General features: G+C 39.1%; 1 protein-coding gene across 1 annotated transcript in view; it reads left to right on the top strand.

Annotated features, from left to right (window-relative positions):
* LOC122057775 (transcription initiation factor IIA large subunit-like) overlaps window positions 1-17,841 on the top strand; it is a 37,566-nt gene extending 19,725 nt beyond the window's left edge. The window contains exons 7-11 of the mRNA XM_042620031.1: window positions 15,254-15,406; window positions 16,755-16,818; window positions 16,919-17,079; window positions 17,194-17,277; window positions 17,466-17,841. Of these exons, the coding sequence (XP_042475965.1) occupies window positions 15,254-15,406; window positions 16,755-16,818; window positions 16,919-17,079; window positions 17,194-17,277; window positions 17,466-17,489 (486 nt within the window). The 3' untranslated portion in view covers window positions 17,490-17,841. The remainder of the gene's footprint in view (window positions 1-15,253; window positions 15,407-16,754; window positions 16,819-16,918; window positions 17,080-17,193; window positions 17,278-17,465) is intronic.
* The last annotated feature ends 1,124 nt before the right edge of the window (window positions 17,842-18,965 follow it).

Genomic DNA, 18,965 nt, shown 5'->3' with positions numbered 1-18,965 from the left:
AGAGGTTGCAGAGAATAACCAACCAGAGCAGAGAATAGAAGGCAAGCTGCATAAAAGAAAAGATCTGAAGCAGAAAAAAAGATCAGAAGATGGAGGAGAAAGATCGAAGTTACTTGCAGGTGGGGCCCTTACCTGGTTGTCGCTCTTGCTGCCGGAGGAGAAGATGTCGCTCTTGCTGCCAGAGGAGAAGATGTCGCAGGTGATGTGGTATTGTGGTTGTTGTCGTTCTTGCTGCCGGAGAAAGAGAAGAGAAGACGTCGCTGTTGCTGCCGGAGAAGGAGAAGACGTCGCTCTTGCTGCCGGAGAAAGAGAAGAGAAGACGTCGCTGTTGTTGCCGGAGAAGGAGAAGACATCGCTCTTGCTGCCGGAGAAGGAGAAGAAGAAGAAGTTGCAGGCGGTGGCTGCCGGCTTCGGGGGTTTTGGTCTCTTCGAGAGTTCGAGCTTCGAGGGTTTTGGTCTCTTCGGGCATCGGGTGTTTTAATTTTACGCTGCCATATAATAAACAAAATATTGTTAGTAAAAAAAAAATAACACATAAAGTCGACCGCCTGGGGAATAAATCGTGCCATGGCATCCATGGCGTCGCCATGTCGACGCCTAGCATCCAATGACGACCGCCAACTGTGAGAGACGCAAATTGTAGGACTGCCATGGTCTATTTTTCCATCGAGACGCCTAGGCGATGCCATGACAACTATGCCCTTTGCTTTAGCTTCAGTTATTAGTTGGAATGTAAAGGTTGAAAGAGAACAAGAGAGTAGAAGAAGAGGTAAGGCTAGGGAAGAAGGTAGAAGGAGAAGAAGAGAAATTGAGGATGAAATCTTGTGTGGAGAGAATGATCTCTCCCACACATATATATATCTTCACTAATATGTTATATGGAATTACATACACCTCCCTAGGGACGTAAAAAAGAAAAGAAAAAGAATTACAATATAAGAGAATAAGTAGCTTAATGAGTTCCTGAACTACCCTTAGTACATAATCTCTAACACTCCTCAAGTTGGAGAATAAATACCATACATTTCCAACTTGGACAACAGAGTACTAAATTGATGATGGACGAGCCCTTTCGTGAAAATATCGGCCAGCTGATCTCCAGTCCTCACAAAAGGAGTACAAATGTGACCAGAGTCAATCTTTTCTTTGATGAAGTATCCGTCCACCTCTTTGTGCTTTGTCTTGTCATGGTTGTGTGTTATACTTATGGCAACATTGTTGTGTGCTATACTTATGGCAGCATTGTTGTCACAATAAAGTCCCATGGGTGCCTTGGTATCAAATCCCAACTCTTGGACCAGCCTTCTCAATCAGATGAATTCACACTCCATAAGCCATAGCTCTAAACTTTGCCTATGAACTAGATCGAGCCACCACAGGTTGTTTTTGCTCCTCCATGTGACAAGGTTGCCACCCACAAGTGTGCAATAGCCTTATGTAGATCTCGTGTCAGAACTGAACCAGCCTAATCAGCATCAGTGTAGCCTTCTATTTTTAGGTGGTTATGCCAGACATAAAGCAATCCTTTCCCTGGGGAAGACTACAAGTGCTTGAAGATGCAGTAGACAACATCCAAGTGCCCACTCTTGGGGTCATGCATAAATTGACTCACCACCCCCACTGCAAGTAGATAAGCTTCCCAAATAACATATGATATTTCCTTACATCAACAAGGGAAGGTCCATTGTCTTTTAAGTTTATGATTATGCTCAATAGGAGAACTTGTAAGTTTGTAACCTAACATTCCTATTTATTTCAGTGGGTCCAGAACAAACTTTATTTGGCATATATTAATGCCTTTGTTGGATTTGGACACTTCAATTCCCAGAAAATACTTCCGGGCCCTCAGATCTATGATTTTAAATTGTTGAGATAAGTAGGTCTTCAACTTCGCTATCTCAGCTCTGCCATCTCCAGTCACTACAATTTCATCAACATAGACAATCAAAGTTGTGATGGTGCCATTACCTTGTTTGGTAACCCAGGTGTGGTCAGCTTGACTCTGTGAGTATCCATTCTTCAGAGTAGCCTGTTTGAACCTTTCAAACCATGCTTTTGAAGATTGTTTTAGACAATATAAAGCCTTTTTAAGAGACACACCTTCCCTTCTGCTGAAGGGACCTTGAAGCTGAGAGGAGTTTGTATACACACCTCCTTTTCTAAATCACCATGAAGGGAGGCATTCTTCACATCTAAATGATACAATGGCCAGTCTTTGTTTGCTGCCAGAGATAAAAGGACCTTATGGAATTATGTTTAGCCACTAGAGAAAATGTCTCTCGATATTCAATCCTATAAACCTGGTTGTATCCTTTTGCCATCAGCCTGGCCTTGTATCTATCAATAGTACCAGCTGATTGGTACTTGATTGTGTAGACCCACCTGCATCCAACTGGAACTCTCCCCTTGGGAAGATCAACTAGTTCCCAATTTGCAATTTTTCTCAAGGGCCATCACTTCCTCAGTCATAGCTTGCTTCAACTTAGAGTTAGACATAGCTTCAGTGACATTCTTGGGAATAGGAATAAAGGAAAGAGCAACAGTAAAGGGAACACCTATAGGAGAGAGAATTATAGGAAACAAATTGGGCTATAAGATTAGTACAAACTCTCTTTCCTTTTCTAATAGTAATGGGAAGGTCTAATTCAGATGAGGGAGAAGGGATGTGACCTGACTAAGGAAGGTGGATCTTAGGATGAGGATTCAACGAGGACTCTTGGTAGGTCTTCTTAGTCCTTGTGTACATAATATCCACCTTTTCATTACCAGAACCTGAACCACCACTTGAATGGTTCACCAATGCCAACAATATCCATCTCTTTGTGTTTCCCAATTTCTAGCATAAAAGGAAAAATAGGCAATGGGGATAGAAAATTAATGTTATTAGCAACCTTTTCACTCCTATTATTCTCCCCTGTAGAGGATGCTGATGAGGAGCAAAAAAAGGAGTAGACTCAAGGAAGGTGACATCTTTTGATAGAAGCCTTCGCTGGGAAGAAGGATGGTAGCACTTGTAACATTTGGTAATAGAGGAATAGCTAAGAAAGATGCATTTGAGTGCCTTACGGTCCAGTTTAGTTTGAGAAGGTTTGTTAATATGGGCATAGCAAATTCAACCAAACACTTCGAGGGGAAGATAGAAAGAAGAAGACTAAGGAGACAAGGTGTCCAAAGTAGTTTTGGAGTCATGAAGTTTTTTTAGCATATGGTTGATTAGAAAGGCAGCAGTAAGGAGAGCATCAGACCAAATTTTTTTTAGGAACATGCATACCAAAGAGAAGACTCCTACTAACTTCCATCAAATGACGGTTTTTCCTCTCAGTTACCCCATTTTGTTGGGGTGTGTCAACACAAGCTAGCTGATGGACAATGCCATTATCAGTAAAATAATCTTAAAGGCCACCATACATATATTCCCCCTCCTTTGTCGGAATGAACAATTTTAATTTTGGTGTCAAGCTAAGTACAAATCATATGATAAAATTTTTTAAAGGCATCATAAACATCACTCTTATGTTTCATCAGATGAGTCCAAGTGGCATGGGAGAAATCATCGACAAATGAAACGTAGTAGCGAAAACCAAATAAAGAGGTAGTAGTGGAGGCCCTATACATCAGAGTGCATAATGTGGAAGGAATAATAGATTTATTACCATGATAAGGATAAGAAAAGTGACAATATTTGGAAAAAAATACATGGTTCACAATGAAAGACATGGGAAGTAGAAAAATAAGTAAATAAATGAAGTAATTATTTTCTCATAATAACAAAAGAGGGATGTCCTAAACATTGGTTCCAAAGCATCACATAATCCACAAAAATGCCATCACTATGTCCACACACACAGGACTGAGCTGGGGCAAAAAAAAAAGTGATTATAGTTCAAGTAAGTGGAGCCCTTTCTCTTCATACTCACTGCCAATAATCCTCTTCGTCTCTAAATCCTGAAAGAGACAATGAGAAGGAAAAAATGTGTCAACAATTTAAATAGTCATGTGACTGACAGATAAAATATTAGTGGCAAGGTTAGGGACATGAATAATAGAGTCAAGTGAAATGGAGGAAGTAACAAGAATACTACCTTTACCAGAAATGGAGGAAAGGGAGCCATCGGCTACCCTGACCTTATCCCTACCTGAACTAATGGTGTAGGAATTATAATGATGGGACATACTAGTCATGTGGTTAGTGGCACCAAAATCAATAACCCAAGATGAAGTTGTGGAAGGAGCAAATGTGGAAACCTGCAAGGCTGAAGGTGAAGAGTTTTGTATTGTGAATAAAGAAGATGATCCATCTAGCTTTGACATGACCTTGCGGAATGTTGCAATGTCCTCCCTGTGCTCTATCTATATGCTAGGAGGGACCCTATATTAGCAGTCTCAGTTTGCACACTATGTGCTTGAGCTCCTCCTTTACGGCCACCACGTGTACCAGGACGGCTATAAAGAACCTAGCATCTCTCTTTAATATGCCCAGATTTCTCACAATGATCATATTGCCTATCATCTCCATGAGGTGACCCTTGGCCTTTGCTGCCACCTCACCAATCTCTCTGAGAGCTAGAAGTAAGAGCTGATCTCTCAAGAGGGGGTGTAGCTTCCATGGCCACTCGCCGAGTCTTCTCACTTTACAAATAACTACACACCTCATCAAGGGATGGAAGAGGAGATTTGCCAGGATTTTTATCTAGATTGGCTCATACTTCAGATTCAAACCACCTAGTAAGATGAGAGCAGGCGCCTTTTCAAGTGTGCGGTAAACCTTAACTTCATCTTCTGGATTGGACAATTGAAGGTCCCTATAATGATCATACTCTTCCCAGAGACCAATGACATCGTTGTACTCAGAAATGGTCCTAGTTCCTTGCTTCGTTGTAATGACATTTTAGAGTAGTTGATAGACCTTAGCTGAGTCTTCTACTCTATCAAAGGTTTTGGCAACATTGTCTGTAATGTCCTTGGTAGTTTCTTTTCTTATAAACCTCCTTTCAATCTTAGGTTCCATAGAGAATATCAGCCAAGTTATAATAATAGAGTTCTCAGTCTCCCATTTTGGATATGTTGGGTCATATTGGTTAGGAGCTTGGGATGGTACTTGTAACCAAGGTTTAAGGTATCGGGTTTCAAACCTTGGGGAGACTGAAATTTCGGTCGAAACCTGGGAAATTTCGAGGAAACCAGGAAATTTTTCCCTGTTTGGTGGAAACTTAGGTTTCGACCCCCAAACAATGTTTTTTTTCCTATTTTTTGTGTACATCATATTTTAGACATTTCTAACACATTCACACCATTAGTTTCATTAAAAAAAAAAAAAAAAAAAAAAAAAAAAAAAAAAAACACAAAGTCATACTTGTGTGGTGAACCAAAGGTTCGGTGATCATTACACTGAGTTGTTGACTGAAATATGTTGTAGGCAAATGCATTTTTAAAAACAGAAAAAAAGCATTAACATGCAAAAAAAATAAAAATTCGGGCACCGAGAATGCATAGATCAGGTCCTCTTAAGTAACATATAAAAAATTTACATAATTCTACTTTATTTACAAGTATATTCTATGAAAAAAAATGATTTTTGGGGAAGGACTTACCTTTTTGGTCCAAACTGTCTTTTTTATGTAGATGAAGCAAGAACCAACCTTTAGATAGTTGGATTCAACTTTTTTAGGCAAAAAATGGAAATCTCCACTGTTTCCCCAAGTTTCTCACTCCTAGGAGAAAAAAACTAAGAAGAGAGGGTCGAATTCTGCTAAAGAAGGCTTGAGTTTCTTTTCAAACAAACTTATATAGGACTGAGTTCCACCCAAAGGGGCGAACCAGTTGGTTTGGTTGAAATTTCCCATTTTTCGGTCGAAACATGGGAAATTTAGTCAAAACATGGTCGAAACCTGTGACTTTTAAAAGTCACAGAACATATCGTTTCGACCCCTGGGGATACGGTCGAAACGTGCGAACCATGCTTGTAACATACCCCGGCCTTCCCTTACTCCGTAAGGAAAACTTCACAGAGTGAGGCCAATCTAAATAGTTGGTGTTGTCTAGCTTCACAATAGAGATTTGAGTACTTGGATTCTCAAAAGTCATATGAGTAGGATGAGCACTACTCGATGCATTGGCAGAAACTTCACCAAGTCCACTATCTTCGGACATATTGTAGAAGAAAACTTTTATAGTAACACACAAGATGGGGAGTACACACTCAACCAAAGTCTTCTTTTCCCATACTCAGAATTAAACCCAGCAAGGATACGAACACACCACCAAAAAATCCAAATCAAAAGCTCATTTTAAGGTGAACCATCATTCCAATAGCTCAAACGATACATCTCATCAACCCAATACTGCTGGAATCCACCGCAAATTGCATTTCAGATGCAAAAAAAGAGCAGAACAAGGGAGGCGGTACCTTGAGAGAGAGCAAATATTGACAACTCAACTCTATTCTCCTTGAATTGAGGCTGCACATGGGAGATAGGTATGCCTAGGGAGATCCAAAAGAGTCATACCCCACCTCCAATGGTGGTTAGATGGGAGAGAGAGGAATCCCAAGAAGAAGTTGACGTTAGGCCTCGTGGGAACCTATTTTTGTTGATGTGAGTTCCAAACCGCTCCAATCTTCTATATCTTCGCATAGAACTTCTTCTTAGGGTTGTTTTGATCTTCCTTTAAACTCATTTCATGAGTTCTTCAAGCTTTTCACATAATGGTCTCTTCTTTGGAAACCCTTTGCAATCTAGGTTTCCAAAGAGAGAAAAGAATGGAGGTGGGAAACTTAAAGTACGACTCTCAAATCAAGATCTTAGTGCTCTAATAACAAGTTGGAATGTAAAGGTTGAAAGAGAACAAGAGAGTAGAAGGTTAGGGAAGAAGGTAGAAGAAGAAGAAGAAGAAGAAGAGAAATTGATGATATAATCTTGTGTGTAGAGAATGATCTCTTTGTAAAGATTTGAGAACCAAAATCAAAGTAGAAGAAATATAAGAGACACAAAGAGATTGGTATATAATGTAGGACTAGATTTGATAAGTTAAACTAGACCCAAATTGTAGGAACTTTTAAACAAAGAACAACCACGGCCAATCCCAATACACCAGCAATATCAAATCAACAGGAAAGAGATAAACCAGTAGCTATCGATCTCAGTACTCATTACCGCTTAGGCCAGATATTAGTTGATCAAATAAATAAAAACCAGCAGTAACATGGGGCAACAGTCCCAAAACAACAGAAGAAAATGACAGAACAGAGTAGGACAAATCAGGCCATCGATTCTGGTTATATTCTGGCAGAATCACTATAGGACAAAATATCAGAGATTTTGAATATCTCACTAATGGCTGCATAGAATCAGGCCTACTTTGGATCGATTCTTAAAGGGGGTACAAGGGAACAATCGACCAAAGTTTGGGAGCCAGCCAATGGCTGGAACTGATTCCAACAGAAGAGGCCGATTGGCTCTGTTTCAGGAATTCTGGGCAGGAAATTAAAATTATAAATACCTGATTGTAACAGCAATAGATCTCTGAGAATAAAACTTGAATTAGTTGAGAAAGAGCAATAAAATTTGAGAGACCTCTTGGACTTCTCGCCGCAAGGAGTCGCTTGGATCAAACACCAAATACGAGACCTTGATCAAACACAAAGAAACACTCCAGAGGAGAAAACACAGCAGCATCTTTTTTGTTCATAAAATTCGTAGGGCTTAATGGGAGCCCTCTCTTTTATTTATAATAATGATGGGGGGGGGTGATTACAATTCAGTAACTTCAAAGTTACTAAAAAACTGCAATAAAGATTACTAACATCTAGTTACTAAATCTGGAAATAAAACAACTGGAATTAGGAACTAACTTATGACTGAAAATTAGAAACTAAATAACCCCATCTAAAAAGGAAACAAATGAAAATGGAAATTAACTAGTAATCCCGTATGCATCCTTAGAGCCCCCTTTTCAAACCCATAAAAGTGGTTTATTACACTCAAACCACATGGGATCAAAGGCCCAACATGTATGTAACCCAACCCTAGGTTTATTCCTACTAAAACAAGCCTATTTTGGTGATTAATCTGCATCAGTATAACTTGGGAGTCACAACACCATGTAGTTGGGACATTCCCTTTCATTCAATATATAAACTACCTATTACATAGTCATAACCCAAATAGGAAAGCATAATCAAAATAGGAAATTAAATCTAACTTAGCTAACAACTATCCTAAACCCAATAAGAAACTAACTGCTTGTATCAAATATAATCCCACGGTACGGAGGTTTACGGTCACCTATTGCCCTCCAACCGATGCATTCACTCATACACTAACACTTTGCAACACACACACACACACATATATATATTCACTAATAATATGTTTTATGGAATTACATACATCTCCCTAGGGAGGTAAAGAGGAAAAAAAGAAGAATTACAATATAAGGGAATAAGTAGCTTAACTAGTTCCCAAACTACCTTTAGTACATAATCTCTAACACTAATATCACAAAATCCTGACAAAAATCAATTTCTTCTGAAGGTTGATTTTTCATCCAGGAAATCGATCCAAAACCTTGACAGGGAGATAGATCACAAGATTGATCGACTCAACTTCATTGACCAATCCAAATTGATGCCCAAACTCAAATCTCTAATCACAAACTTCAATAAAAACAACAAATAATAAGAATTGACTCAGGTAACAAAACCTTAAATTGGGTAGTTTAGGAATACACGTGCGGTTTGATGTAGGGACCTTAGATGATGCTGAAAATTGGACCAAATGTCCTTGGTATGTTGCTGAACAAAACCCTAGAAGAATGTCAAAACAGCAGAGGGCCAAAGATGCAAATTCCCAATTACAATTGGGTTACACATAGGATCAACTCTAAGCCCTTATTTGGTTACGCTCATCATGGATGATTTAACCAGCACATCCAAGATCAAGTCCCGTGGTTTATGTTATTTTTTGATGATATTGTTTCGATAGATTTGACAATGGAGGGGATTAATGCTAAATTGGAGTTATGGAGATCAAGCTTGGAATAAAAAGATTTTATGATAAGCAGAACGAAGACAAAGTATATGATGTATAACTTCAATGAAACTAGGAGAGGTGATGAAGCGGTGAAACTTGAGGAGCGGGAGCTACCACAGAGTGACTGTTTTAAATACTTGGGGTCAATCATTAGCAAAGAGGGTGATATATAGATGATGTTTCCCAAAAAATTAAAGTGGGATGGATGAAGTGGAGGGATGCGTCGGGAGTGTTATGTGACAAACGCATGCGTGTTAAACTCAAGGGAAAATTATACAAGATAGTAATACGACCAACTAGGACATATGGGATGGAGTGTTGGGCAATCACGAAGAGTATTTTGAATAAACTGGGTGTAGCGGAGATGAGGATGTTGGGAGGATTGCGTGGTAAAGACCAGGAGAGATAGAGTAAGGAATGATTGTATTAAAAACAAATTGGGGGTTGCACCGATCTAGGACAAACTTTGCAAGTATCTGTTGAGGTGGTGTGTTCATGTTCAACGGAGACCCATGGATGCCCTAGCAAGGAGGAGCGACCACAGTCAATTAGATGGAGCCATAAGACGTAGGGGTAGGTCTAAAATGAATATTGACAAAATGGTAAGAAAAGATATGCAAATGGTAGTGCTCGATTCTAGGCGGATAGAATTAAGTGGAGGATAAGAACTTGCGTAGTCGACCCCTTGTAGGGGATGTTCATGTGATTTTGCTTTTACTATTGCTTTGATTTTTTCTTGTCTCATTTTACCTCCTTTTACTTCCTTTTTGTTACTTCTTTTTATTCTTATTTCTATTACATTTTTAGACCATATCGGATCCATGTAGCTGACCCCATTTAGTTGGGATAAATAAGGTTATGATTGTTGTATAGACTTAAAACAGGACTGAACTTATAGAATCCTAATCTAGCCTAACTAAAACACTTAGAAGTAAAATAAAGAAATAAAGACTCTACCTTAACTAATCTCGAATGCCTAGCTGTTAAGTTTGTCTCGAATTCTTGACCCGTTTTGAAGATTGACCTGCTCCGATATATTTTGGTGGCAACCTGAATGGGAAGTTTTTCTGAGATCTGTGATGGAAGTAGAGGGGTTGGGCCGCGACCCGATGGGTCGACCTGCGACTTGGAGTATATAATGTACTATTATCTTGTTGAGAAAGTCATTGTATTTTGGGGGTTTTTCGAGCTAGGGTTTCAGGGTGAGTTTTCTCGCCGTTGCTTGGGTGTAATCTCTCTTTTGCATAGTGAAATATTTTCTTCTTCGCCCGAGGACGTAGCACACCACCCTGGTGTGTGAACCTCGTTAAATCTCTGTGTTGTGCGATATGTTTTGGTTTATTTTATTGTATTTTTTGGTGTTTGATCTAAAAAACTGGTATCAGAGCTTTGAGTTACTTCGGTCCATGGCTTCAACGAAATACGATATTGATAGGTTCGATGGCAACATCAGTTTTAGTCTATGGCAGGTTCGGATGATGGCTGTTCTTACGCAACAGAGTTTGAAGAAAACTTTATTTGGGAAGGTGAAGAAACTTGCATCTATGTCCGATGATGATTGAAACGATTTGGATGATAAAACCCTTTTAGCTATTCAGTTGTGTCTTTCGAATGATGTTCTACAGGAAGTTCTCTAAGAGAAAATGGCTGCAGAGTTATGGGCGAAGTTAAAGAATCTCTACCTCACCAAATCCCTCACCAATAAGTTGAGATTGAAGTAACAACTGTATACCCTTCATATGGGTGAAAGTACTTCTATTAAACCCCATATATCTGAGTTTAATTTTATTGTTACTGATTTGAAAAAGATGTTAAAATAGACGATAAAGATTTGGCTCTATGATTATTATGTTCTCTGCCTCCATCCTGTAAGCATTTTAGGGATACCATGATTTGTGGTAGAGAGACAATCTCTGTTGAGGATGTCAAAACGAATCTGTAAAGCAAGCAGAAGATTGATGATGAGTTGACGTCTACCAATAAATCTGATGGTGTTGGTTTGGTAACTAGAGAGCAAACAAATGAAAGAGGTTCAGATGATGACAAAAAGAAGGTTAGATCAAAATCTAAGCACAAGAATTTGACCTGTAATTACTGTAAGAAAAATGAGCATATTAAATTTAAATCTAAATGCTATAAGTTTTTAAATAAGCAAAAAGCAGGTGGCGGTGCCCAAAATCAACAGAAGAGATGGTTCTGCAGAAGCTAATATTGCTGAAGATGAGAGTGAGTCTAATATGCTTTTGGTGACTGATGACAGAGTCAGATCACAGGATGAATGGATTCTTGACTCTAGTTGTTCTTACTATATGTGTCCCAATCGTGAATGGTTCACATGTGAATCAGTTCGAGGTGGAGTTGTGTTGATGAGAAATAATGCTTCTTGTAAGACTAGTGGAATGAGAATGATCAATATCAAGATGTATGATAGCATTGTCAGAACTGTCTAATATCAGACATGTCCCTGATTTGAAGAAGAATCTCATCAGTTTAGGCTCTTTTGATTCGAATGGGTGCAAGTATACAGCTGAAGGTGGAGTCATGAAGATCAGCAAGGGTGTTCTCTTATTGATGAAAGGAATTAAGGTTGGCAGTTTGTATGTGTTGCAGGTTACTACAGTCACTGGGTCTGTTGCAGTAGCTTTGTCATCTATGTCTGAATCAGATGTCACAAATTTATGGTACATGAGGTTAGGCCATATGAGTGAAAGAGGGATGGCATCATTAAGTAAAAGGGGCTTGTTGTGTGGTCAGAATACAGGAGTAATGGAGTTCGGTGAGCATTGTGTGTTTAGGAAGTAGAAGAGAGTCAGTTTCAGTACTGCTATTCACAGGACTAAGGGAATAGTTTCAGTACTGCTATTCACAGGACTAAGGGAACTTTGGACTACATTCATTCAGACCTATGGGGGTCCTCCAGGGTTGGTGCAAGGTACTTGCTTACTTTCATTGATGATTTCTCTAGGAAGATTTGGGTCTATTTCTTGAAGCACAAAAATGAAGTATTTATCACTTTTAAACAGTGGAAGAATTTGCTTGAGAAGCAGACTGAGAAACAAATTAAGAGGTTGAGAACCGATAATGTTCTAGAGTTCTATGAAGGTGACTTTAATGAGTTTTGCAAATATGAAAGTATTGTAAGACACCATACAGTTGTTAAAACACTCTAGCAGAATGGAGCGGCAGAGCGTATGAATAGAATCTTGTTAGAAAAGGCAAGGTGTATGTTATCAAATGCAGGATTGGGCAAGGAGTTCTGGGTAGAAGCAGTTAACGCAGCAACCTTGTTGGTGAATTGATCTCCTTGCACAGCTATTGAGTGCAAGACTCCAGAAGAAATTTGATCATGTAAGCCTGCAGACTACTCTAATTTGAAAGTATTTGGATGTCCTACTTATGCACATGTGAATGAAGGGAAGTTGGAACCTAGGGCCAAGAAATACATTTTTCTTGGGTATAGATCTGGAGTGAAGGGATACAAGTTGTGTCTTGATCCAAATTCACCAAAATTTCTTCTTAGCAGAGATGTTACTTTTGATGAATCTGCTATGTTGCATCCTAGGAAAGAAGCTCATGTTTATTGTGATGAAGGTCAAGAAAAATCTAGAGAGAAGGTGGAGTGTGAAATTGGTGGTTGATCTTCAAACAAAGCATAATCTACTTAAGTTCAACTACCTACTTACACTGAAGGAGATGATGCTCAAGAAAATCAAGAAGAAGAGCGGTACAACATTGCCAAGGATAGACCAAGGAGGAATATTAGACAACCACAAAAGTATGAGCATGCTGAATTTGTTGCTTATGCATTATCTGTTGTAGATACAATTGAAAATAGTGAGCCTGCAACATATTCTGAAGCTGTTATTTCAGTTGATTCTACAAAATGGTTAGGTGCCATGAATGAAGAGATTGAATCTCTTTATAAAAATCAGACTTGGGAGCTTGTCAAGCTAAGAACAGGCAAGAAATTTGTTGGTTGCAAATGGGTCTTCAAGAAGAAGGAATCTGCCTCAGGTGTTGAAGATACTAGGTACAAGGCACGTTTGGTTGCAAAGAGCTACAGTTAGGTACAAGGAATTGATTTTAATGATGTTTTCTCACCTGTTGTTAAGCATAGTTCTATTTGTGTCCTGCTTGCTCTAGTTGCTATGCATGATTTGGATTTGGAGCAATTTGATGTGAAAACAGCATTCTTGCATGGTGAACTAGAAGAACAGGTTTATATGCATCAACCTGAAGGGTTTTCTATTGAAGGTAAGGAGGACCATGTATGCTTGTTGAAGAAGTCCCTATATGGTTTGAAATAGTCTCCTAGACAGTGGTGTAAAAGGTTTGATTCGGTCATGGTTAGTTTTGATACTGTAGGTGTCAATATGACTGTTGTGTTTATTTAAGAAAGCTCTCTGATGGGTCATTCATATATTTGCTGCTTTATGTTGATGATATGTTGATTGCAGCAAAAGATAGGAATGAGGTCAACAGGTTGAAGGAACAATTAAGTTCTGAATTTGAGATGAAAGATTTGGGGGAGCAAGGAAGATCCTTGGTATGGAGATCAAGAGGGATAGAAAAGCAGGGAAGCTATGGCTATCTCAATAGAAGTACACTGAGAAGGTATTGAATCGTTTTGGCATGAAAGATTCCAAACTTGTAACTACTCCTCTTGCATCTCATTTTAGACTTTCAACTACTCTATAACCTAAGACAGATGAAGAGGTTGAGTACATGTCACGTGTTCCATACTCTAGTGTAGTTGGCTCTGTTATGATGCTATGGTTTGCACTCGTCTTGACATTTCACAAGCTGTCAGTGTGGCGAGCAGATATTTGTCATGCCCAGGTAAAGCTCATTGGGAAGCAGTGACGTGGATACTTAGGTACTTGAAAGGGACCTCTGGTGTTTGTTTGGAGTTTGGGAGGAATAGTGATAGTTTATCTGGTTATGTTGATTCAGATTATGCAGGTGATCTTGACAAGAGGAGGTCATTCACAGGCTATGTATTTACTCTTGGAGGAAGTACGGTTAGTTGGAAAGCTACTTTACAGGCTACAGTTGCATTATCTACTACTGAAGCAGAGTATATGGCAGTGACTGGGGCAATTAAAGAAGCTATTTGGCTTAGAGGTTTGTTGGGAGAACTCAGCATGGATCATGGGGTGACTGTTGTCCATTGTGATAGCCAGAGTGCTATTCACTTGACTAAAGATCCGATGTATCATGAGAGGACAAATCACATCAATGTTCGATATCATTTCATAAAATTCACTTCACTGAAGATCCAATGTATCATGAGAGGACAAAGCACATTGATGTTCGGTATCATTTCATAAAATTCACTTCACTAAAGATCCGATGTATCATGAGAGGACAAAGCACATTGATATTCGGTATCATTTCATAAAAGAGATAATTGCTCAAGGTAATATTTAAGTGTTGAAGATTGGTACTGAAGATAATCCAGCTGATATGTTGACTAAGCCTTTGTGTGTTGCTAAGATGAAGATTTTAGCTATTTGTTTGTTTGTTGGAGGAGAATTCAAGCCAAGGTGGAGATTTGTTAAGTTTGTCTCGAATTCTTGACTCGTTTTGAAGATTGACCCACTCCGACATATTTTGGTGGCGCCCCGAATGGGAAGTTTTTCTGAGATCTATGATGGAAGCAGATCGGCCCAACCCCTCTGCTTCCATCACATATCTCATATGGGGGTGCGGGGGGCATAGCCCCACGGTGGAATGGTTTGACTGGATTGATTACGACCCGATGGGTCGACCCGTGACTTGGAGTATATAATGTCTTGTTGAAAAAGTCATTGTATTTTAGGAGTTTTTCAAGCTAGGGTTTCAGGGCGAGTTTTCTCGCCACTGCTTGGGGTGTAATCTCTCTTCTACATAGTGAAACATCTTCTTCTTCGCCCGAGGACGTAGCACACCACCCTGATGTGTGAACCTCGTTAAATCTTTGTGTTGTGCGATCTGTCTTGGTTTATTTTATCGTATTTTTTGGTGTTTGATCTAACACTAGCCTATAGCCATATTATAGGCCCATTAAAGTGACCCATTGAACTAAAGGCCCAACACATATATAATTCAACCCAAGGCTTATTCCTATTAAAACAAGCCCATTTTGGTTATGTATCTGCATCACTCTATGTCGATATCTGTTTTCCTTTTTTTGATTTGTGGCAATCTTCTGAATCATCTCTGGCTATGTTGCTGAGTTTCAGGTGAACAAAGTGGAAAATTTTCCAGACAGATGCAGTAGAGTTACCAGAAATGATGAGGTATTACTGGCTCCAGTTGTGAGGGCTTCTTCATGGATACCTCAGCAGGATGGGCCCATTCCTGATGCTTATGATGAGATAGTCTCCACGCCAAATGTAAACTATAATCCAACTGTCTGAATACTTGCATATTTGTACATGCCTGCAGATATCTATGTATGGTTGCATGCATGCATATAAGCATTTCATTGCTACATGCTTCACCCCTACTTTATTTATGAATTATCTAAAAGCACAGTCATTGTTGGCATTTCCATGGGGTGACTAACTTCTTGAATGAGTCCAAAACTGAGATTGATCAGTATACCTAATTCTGATTGATGGAAACTTCACCCAAATTTTGGTGACTTTCTAGAAGCATTAGATTGACTGAATGTTTATCCAAGAGTCCAGTGTAGATTGATTTGAAGTTTAGATGTTCGTTTTTGCAGCATTTGGGTTATGGCCTATCCACGACAGCAAAGATGGCTCCAGTAATTTGGCTGTAGTTGGAACTAGTTTTGTCTATAGAGGCTTTCTGTTTGGGTGGTTGGCATTTTGAAATAAAAGGTCTTGATGGTTTTGCTGGGCTGGGCTGGGCTGGGCTTGCTTGGGTTTGTATGCTATACCTACCCAAATCTGACCCTGAATTCAAACTAGGTTGAGATTTAGTTATAGCCTGTCCTGGTTCAATAATGCACAACCGAAACAACTTTTTCTGTTTTGGGGAAAGAGGGGTGGGGTCTCTTTTTCTTAAAATACTTTCTGTGCATTTTTATCCACATGTCTTAGTTGGATTATTTATTGGTTACTTCTGTTTCTGTTATGTGGGAAGGGTAGATATGTTTGGAGTAGTGGTTGAAGACTCCTGTTTGTCAAATATGATCAATTGTTTAAAATATGAAAAACTATAACTTCATGTTTTCTCCTCACCAGATGCTCAAAAGAAAAGGGGGGCCAGGAGGGAGCAAACCTTATCTTTCATATTCTAAACGTATAACTATTTGCCAAAATAATATATATGCGTATAACAAAATGTGAGTTGTAAATATAGGCATTATGGGCTTGATATCAACTGGATTTGATCAGAATTTAACCTGGGCTGGTAAATGCCTGCCTCTCTGGGAATCCTGACCCTAAGCTGGAAAGAATTGTTTACATTGGCAGGTTGAATCAGAATTTACCAATCAAAGGGGTACCTGGTATTATACATTTGGTTGAAATACTGTTCAGAACCTAATTCCTTGGCCATAAAACTTGGTGTAACCCATTGGATTAACATTTGTATTAGTTCTGCTTTTGTACTAGTACCAATCCAGTGTGTAGTCTGGTTCTTGGAAGGAGTCAGTGGGTAAATTTAGGTTGATACATTTTGCATATGTTCTATATCCTACACGTATAAAAAAGTCAAATTCAAGCATTATTCCTATTTGTAACAGTGTTGGCTTTGTTTTCCATATTGAAGTTGTATCCTTACCAAGGAGTTGCAAGTGAAGACTACAATGCAGTGAATACACCAGCTGGCCATGGTAATGTTTTGGAGTAACTTTTTTCTTTCACAGACAATTATACTGCTATAGCTCTTCTGCTTACTAATTGTGGAATGTCACATGCTTCCAATTGATTTAGATCTACAAGCAGGCACACCAGTTGTTGGCACACAAAATGAAATTGTGGAGGCTGATGATGAGGATGAACCCCTGAATGAAAATGATGATGATGAAGTAGACGATGTGGATGAAGGAGATGAGCCGAATACACAGCATCTGGTTTTGGCACAGTTTGACAAGGTATACTGTTCCTGTATGCTATTATGCTGCAGCAGTAATTATGTAATTATTATACTAAGGCTTAATGAGACAAGCCCTTGGCATTGACCTCATTGTGTATTAAATGTCATACAGGTGACCCGAACAAAAAGCAGATGGAAATGCACACTTAAGGATGGTATTATGCACATAAACAACAAGGACGTTCTCTTCACTAAGGTGTGTTTTTAAAATTTTAAAATCCCAAAACCTTATTTATCTTTGCTCATCATTTTGTATTTTTCATTTTTTTTGGGGTTGGTTTTTTTTTGGTTGGGGGGTGGGGGGGATGTGGGGTGGGGTTGTTGGTGCTTTGCATGTGTTTCTGTCTCTAGGTTCCCATTTGAGAGAGCTTCTATTTTCTGCAGGCGACTGGTGAATTCGACTTTTGATAGCATTTGGCGAAGACCCAGTATACTCACTGCCAGGGGTTGGATTGTTGCTGAAAGTACATTAGGAGAGGAGGGGGGGGGGTGTCTTTCCACATCCTTTCGGTTCTTCTTGTTAAATTCACTGAGGGTAGAGATGGCTTGAGGGAATGATTTGGCACATGCAAGAGATGTGCAGGTTGGATGGATGGATGGATGTACATGTAGGTAGAGCCTTTTTTGTCTTCCATTTATATGAGAGTTAATATTGGCTTTACTCTTAGTTTATTACTTACTGGGAATTTTGTAATTCTATCCGCTTTGTATATTGAGATTGTTGGGTTAAATTATGACAAAATGTATTGTTTGTTTTCGACATTGTTGAGTACTCTACACTCCTTTGCTATTGGTATTGGTATTGGTATTGGTCCTGGTCCTAGAAACCGAAGGTTAGTAATGTGCTTCTTGCCTGGTCTGCCTGGATGATGTGCTAGCAAAGGAGGCCTCTTATTAGTTTCAGGCATTTACGCCATTGCTCTGGGCTGAGTTTGTGGAAATGCAGAGAAATTTTGTTATGTTTCTTTTTTCTTATAGCGAAGCAATGGGTGTTGGTGGTGCGGTCTCAAGAGAATGCCCTAATGCCATGCCAAAACTGTCTTAGTTTTCACCTCCGAACCAGAGACTAATATTGTGCTTGGTTTGCATTCTTGGGATAGATTTCAAGTCTATTATGCATTTTGAAACCCAATTTTCTCTATTTTCTCGCTTTAGAATGCATTCAAGACAGAATGTATAGCAAGAACGCATACCGAACCCACAATATTGGCTCTCCCATCATAAGTGGTTGCACAGAAAGGATCCAATTGTTTGGATGGTTGAGAATCAACGGAGTTGGGCTGAGCCAGAGATCCAATTGTTTGGAAAAAAAATTGAAAATTTTGGAAGGAGAAATGAGAAATATAAATGTCTTGGTTTTATCACTATTTTTGTTTATCATGCTTTTCTTTTCTTTTCTTTTCTATTCTATCCATTTCTTGCATGCCAAATACACCCTAAAAATTACTTTTGAGGTTTTGCTAAAGAGATGAAAATGCAAGTAAGGCTGTGGTCATGACATTTTCGTGAGACTGCTCGTCTCTGTGGACATGGTGAGCCCCAATTAGAACATGTAGCTTTCCCCTTGTGGTTCCTGTGAAACCTAGAGAGATTTATGAGTTAATATTTCTATATTGACATGGAATCCACTTAAGTTATGCAAGTTAGTCTCTTCTTTCCATATAATTAATTATGATAAAGGAATTGATAGTGTACACAGCGGTAGGTGATCCAGGTTCCTTCAATACCTGGGCCTGGGGATGCCTCTGAACTTGACTACTACAGGTCTAAGTTGGCCAAATAATAGTTCCATAAAATCAACAAGAAAGAATAAATAGACACTTCTGGCATCTTGGAAGTGTTCTCATTCTTAACTTGGTTCTATTTACTAATACAGGTGAAGGA

This window comes from Macadamia integrifolia, chromosome 12, assembly GCF_013358625.1.
Source record: "Macadamia integrifolia cultivar HAES 741 chromosome 12, SCU_Mint_v3, whole genome shotgun sequence".
Classification (NCBI taxonomy): domain Eukaryota; kingdom Viridiplantae; phylum Streptophyta; class Magnoliopsida; order Proteales; family Proteaceae; genus Macadamia; species Macadamia integrifolia.
This window is presented reverse-complemented; position numbering and strand designations above follow the sequence as displayed.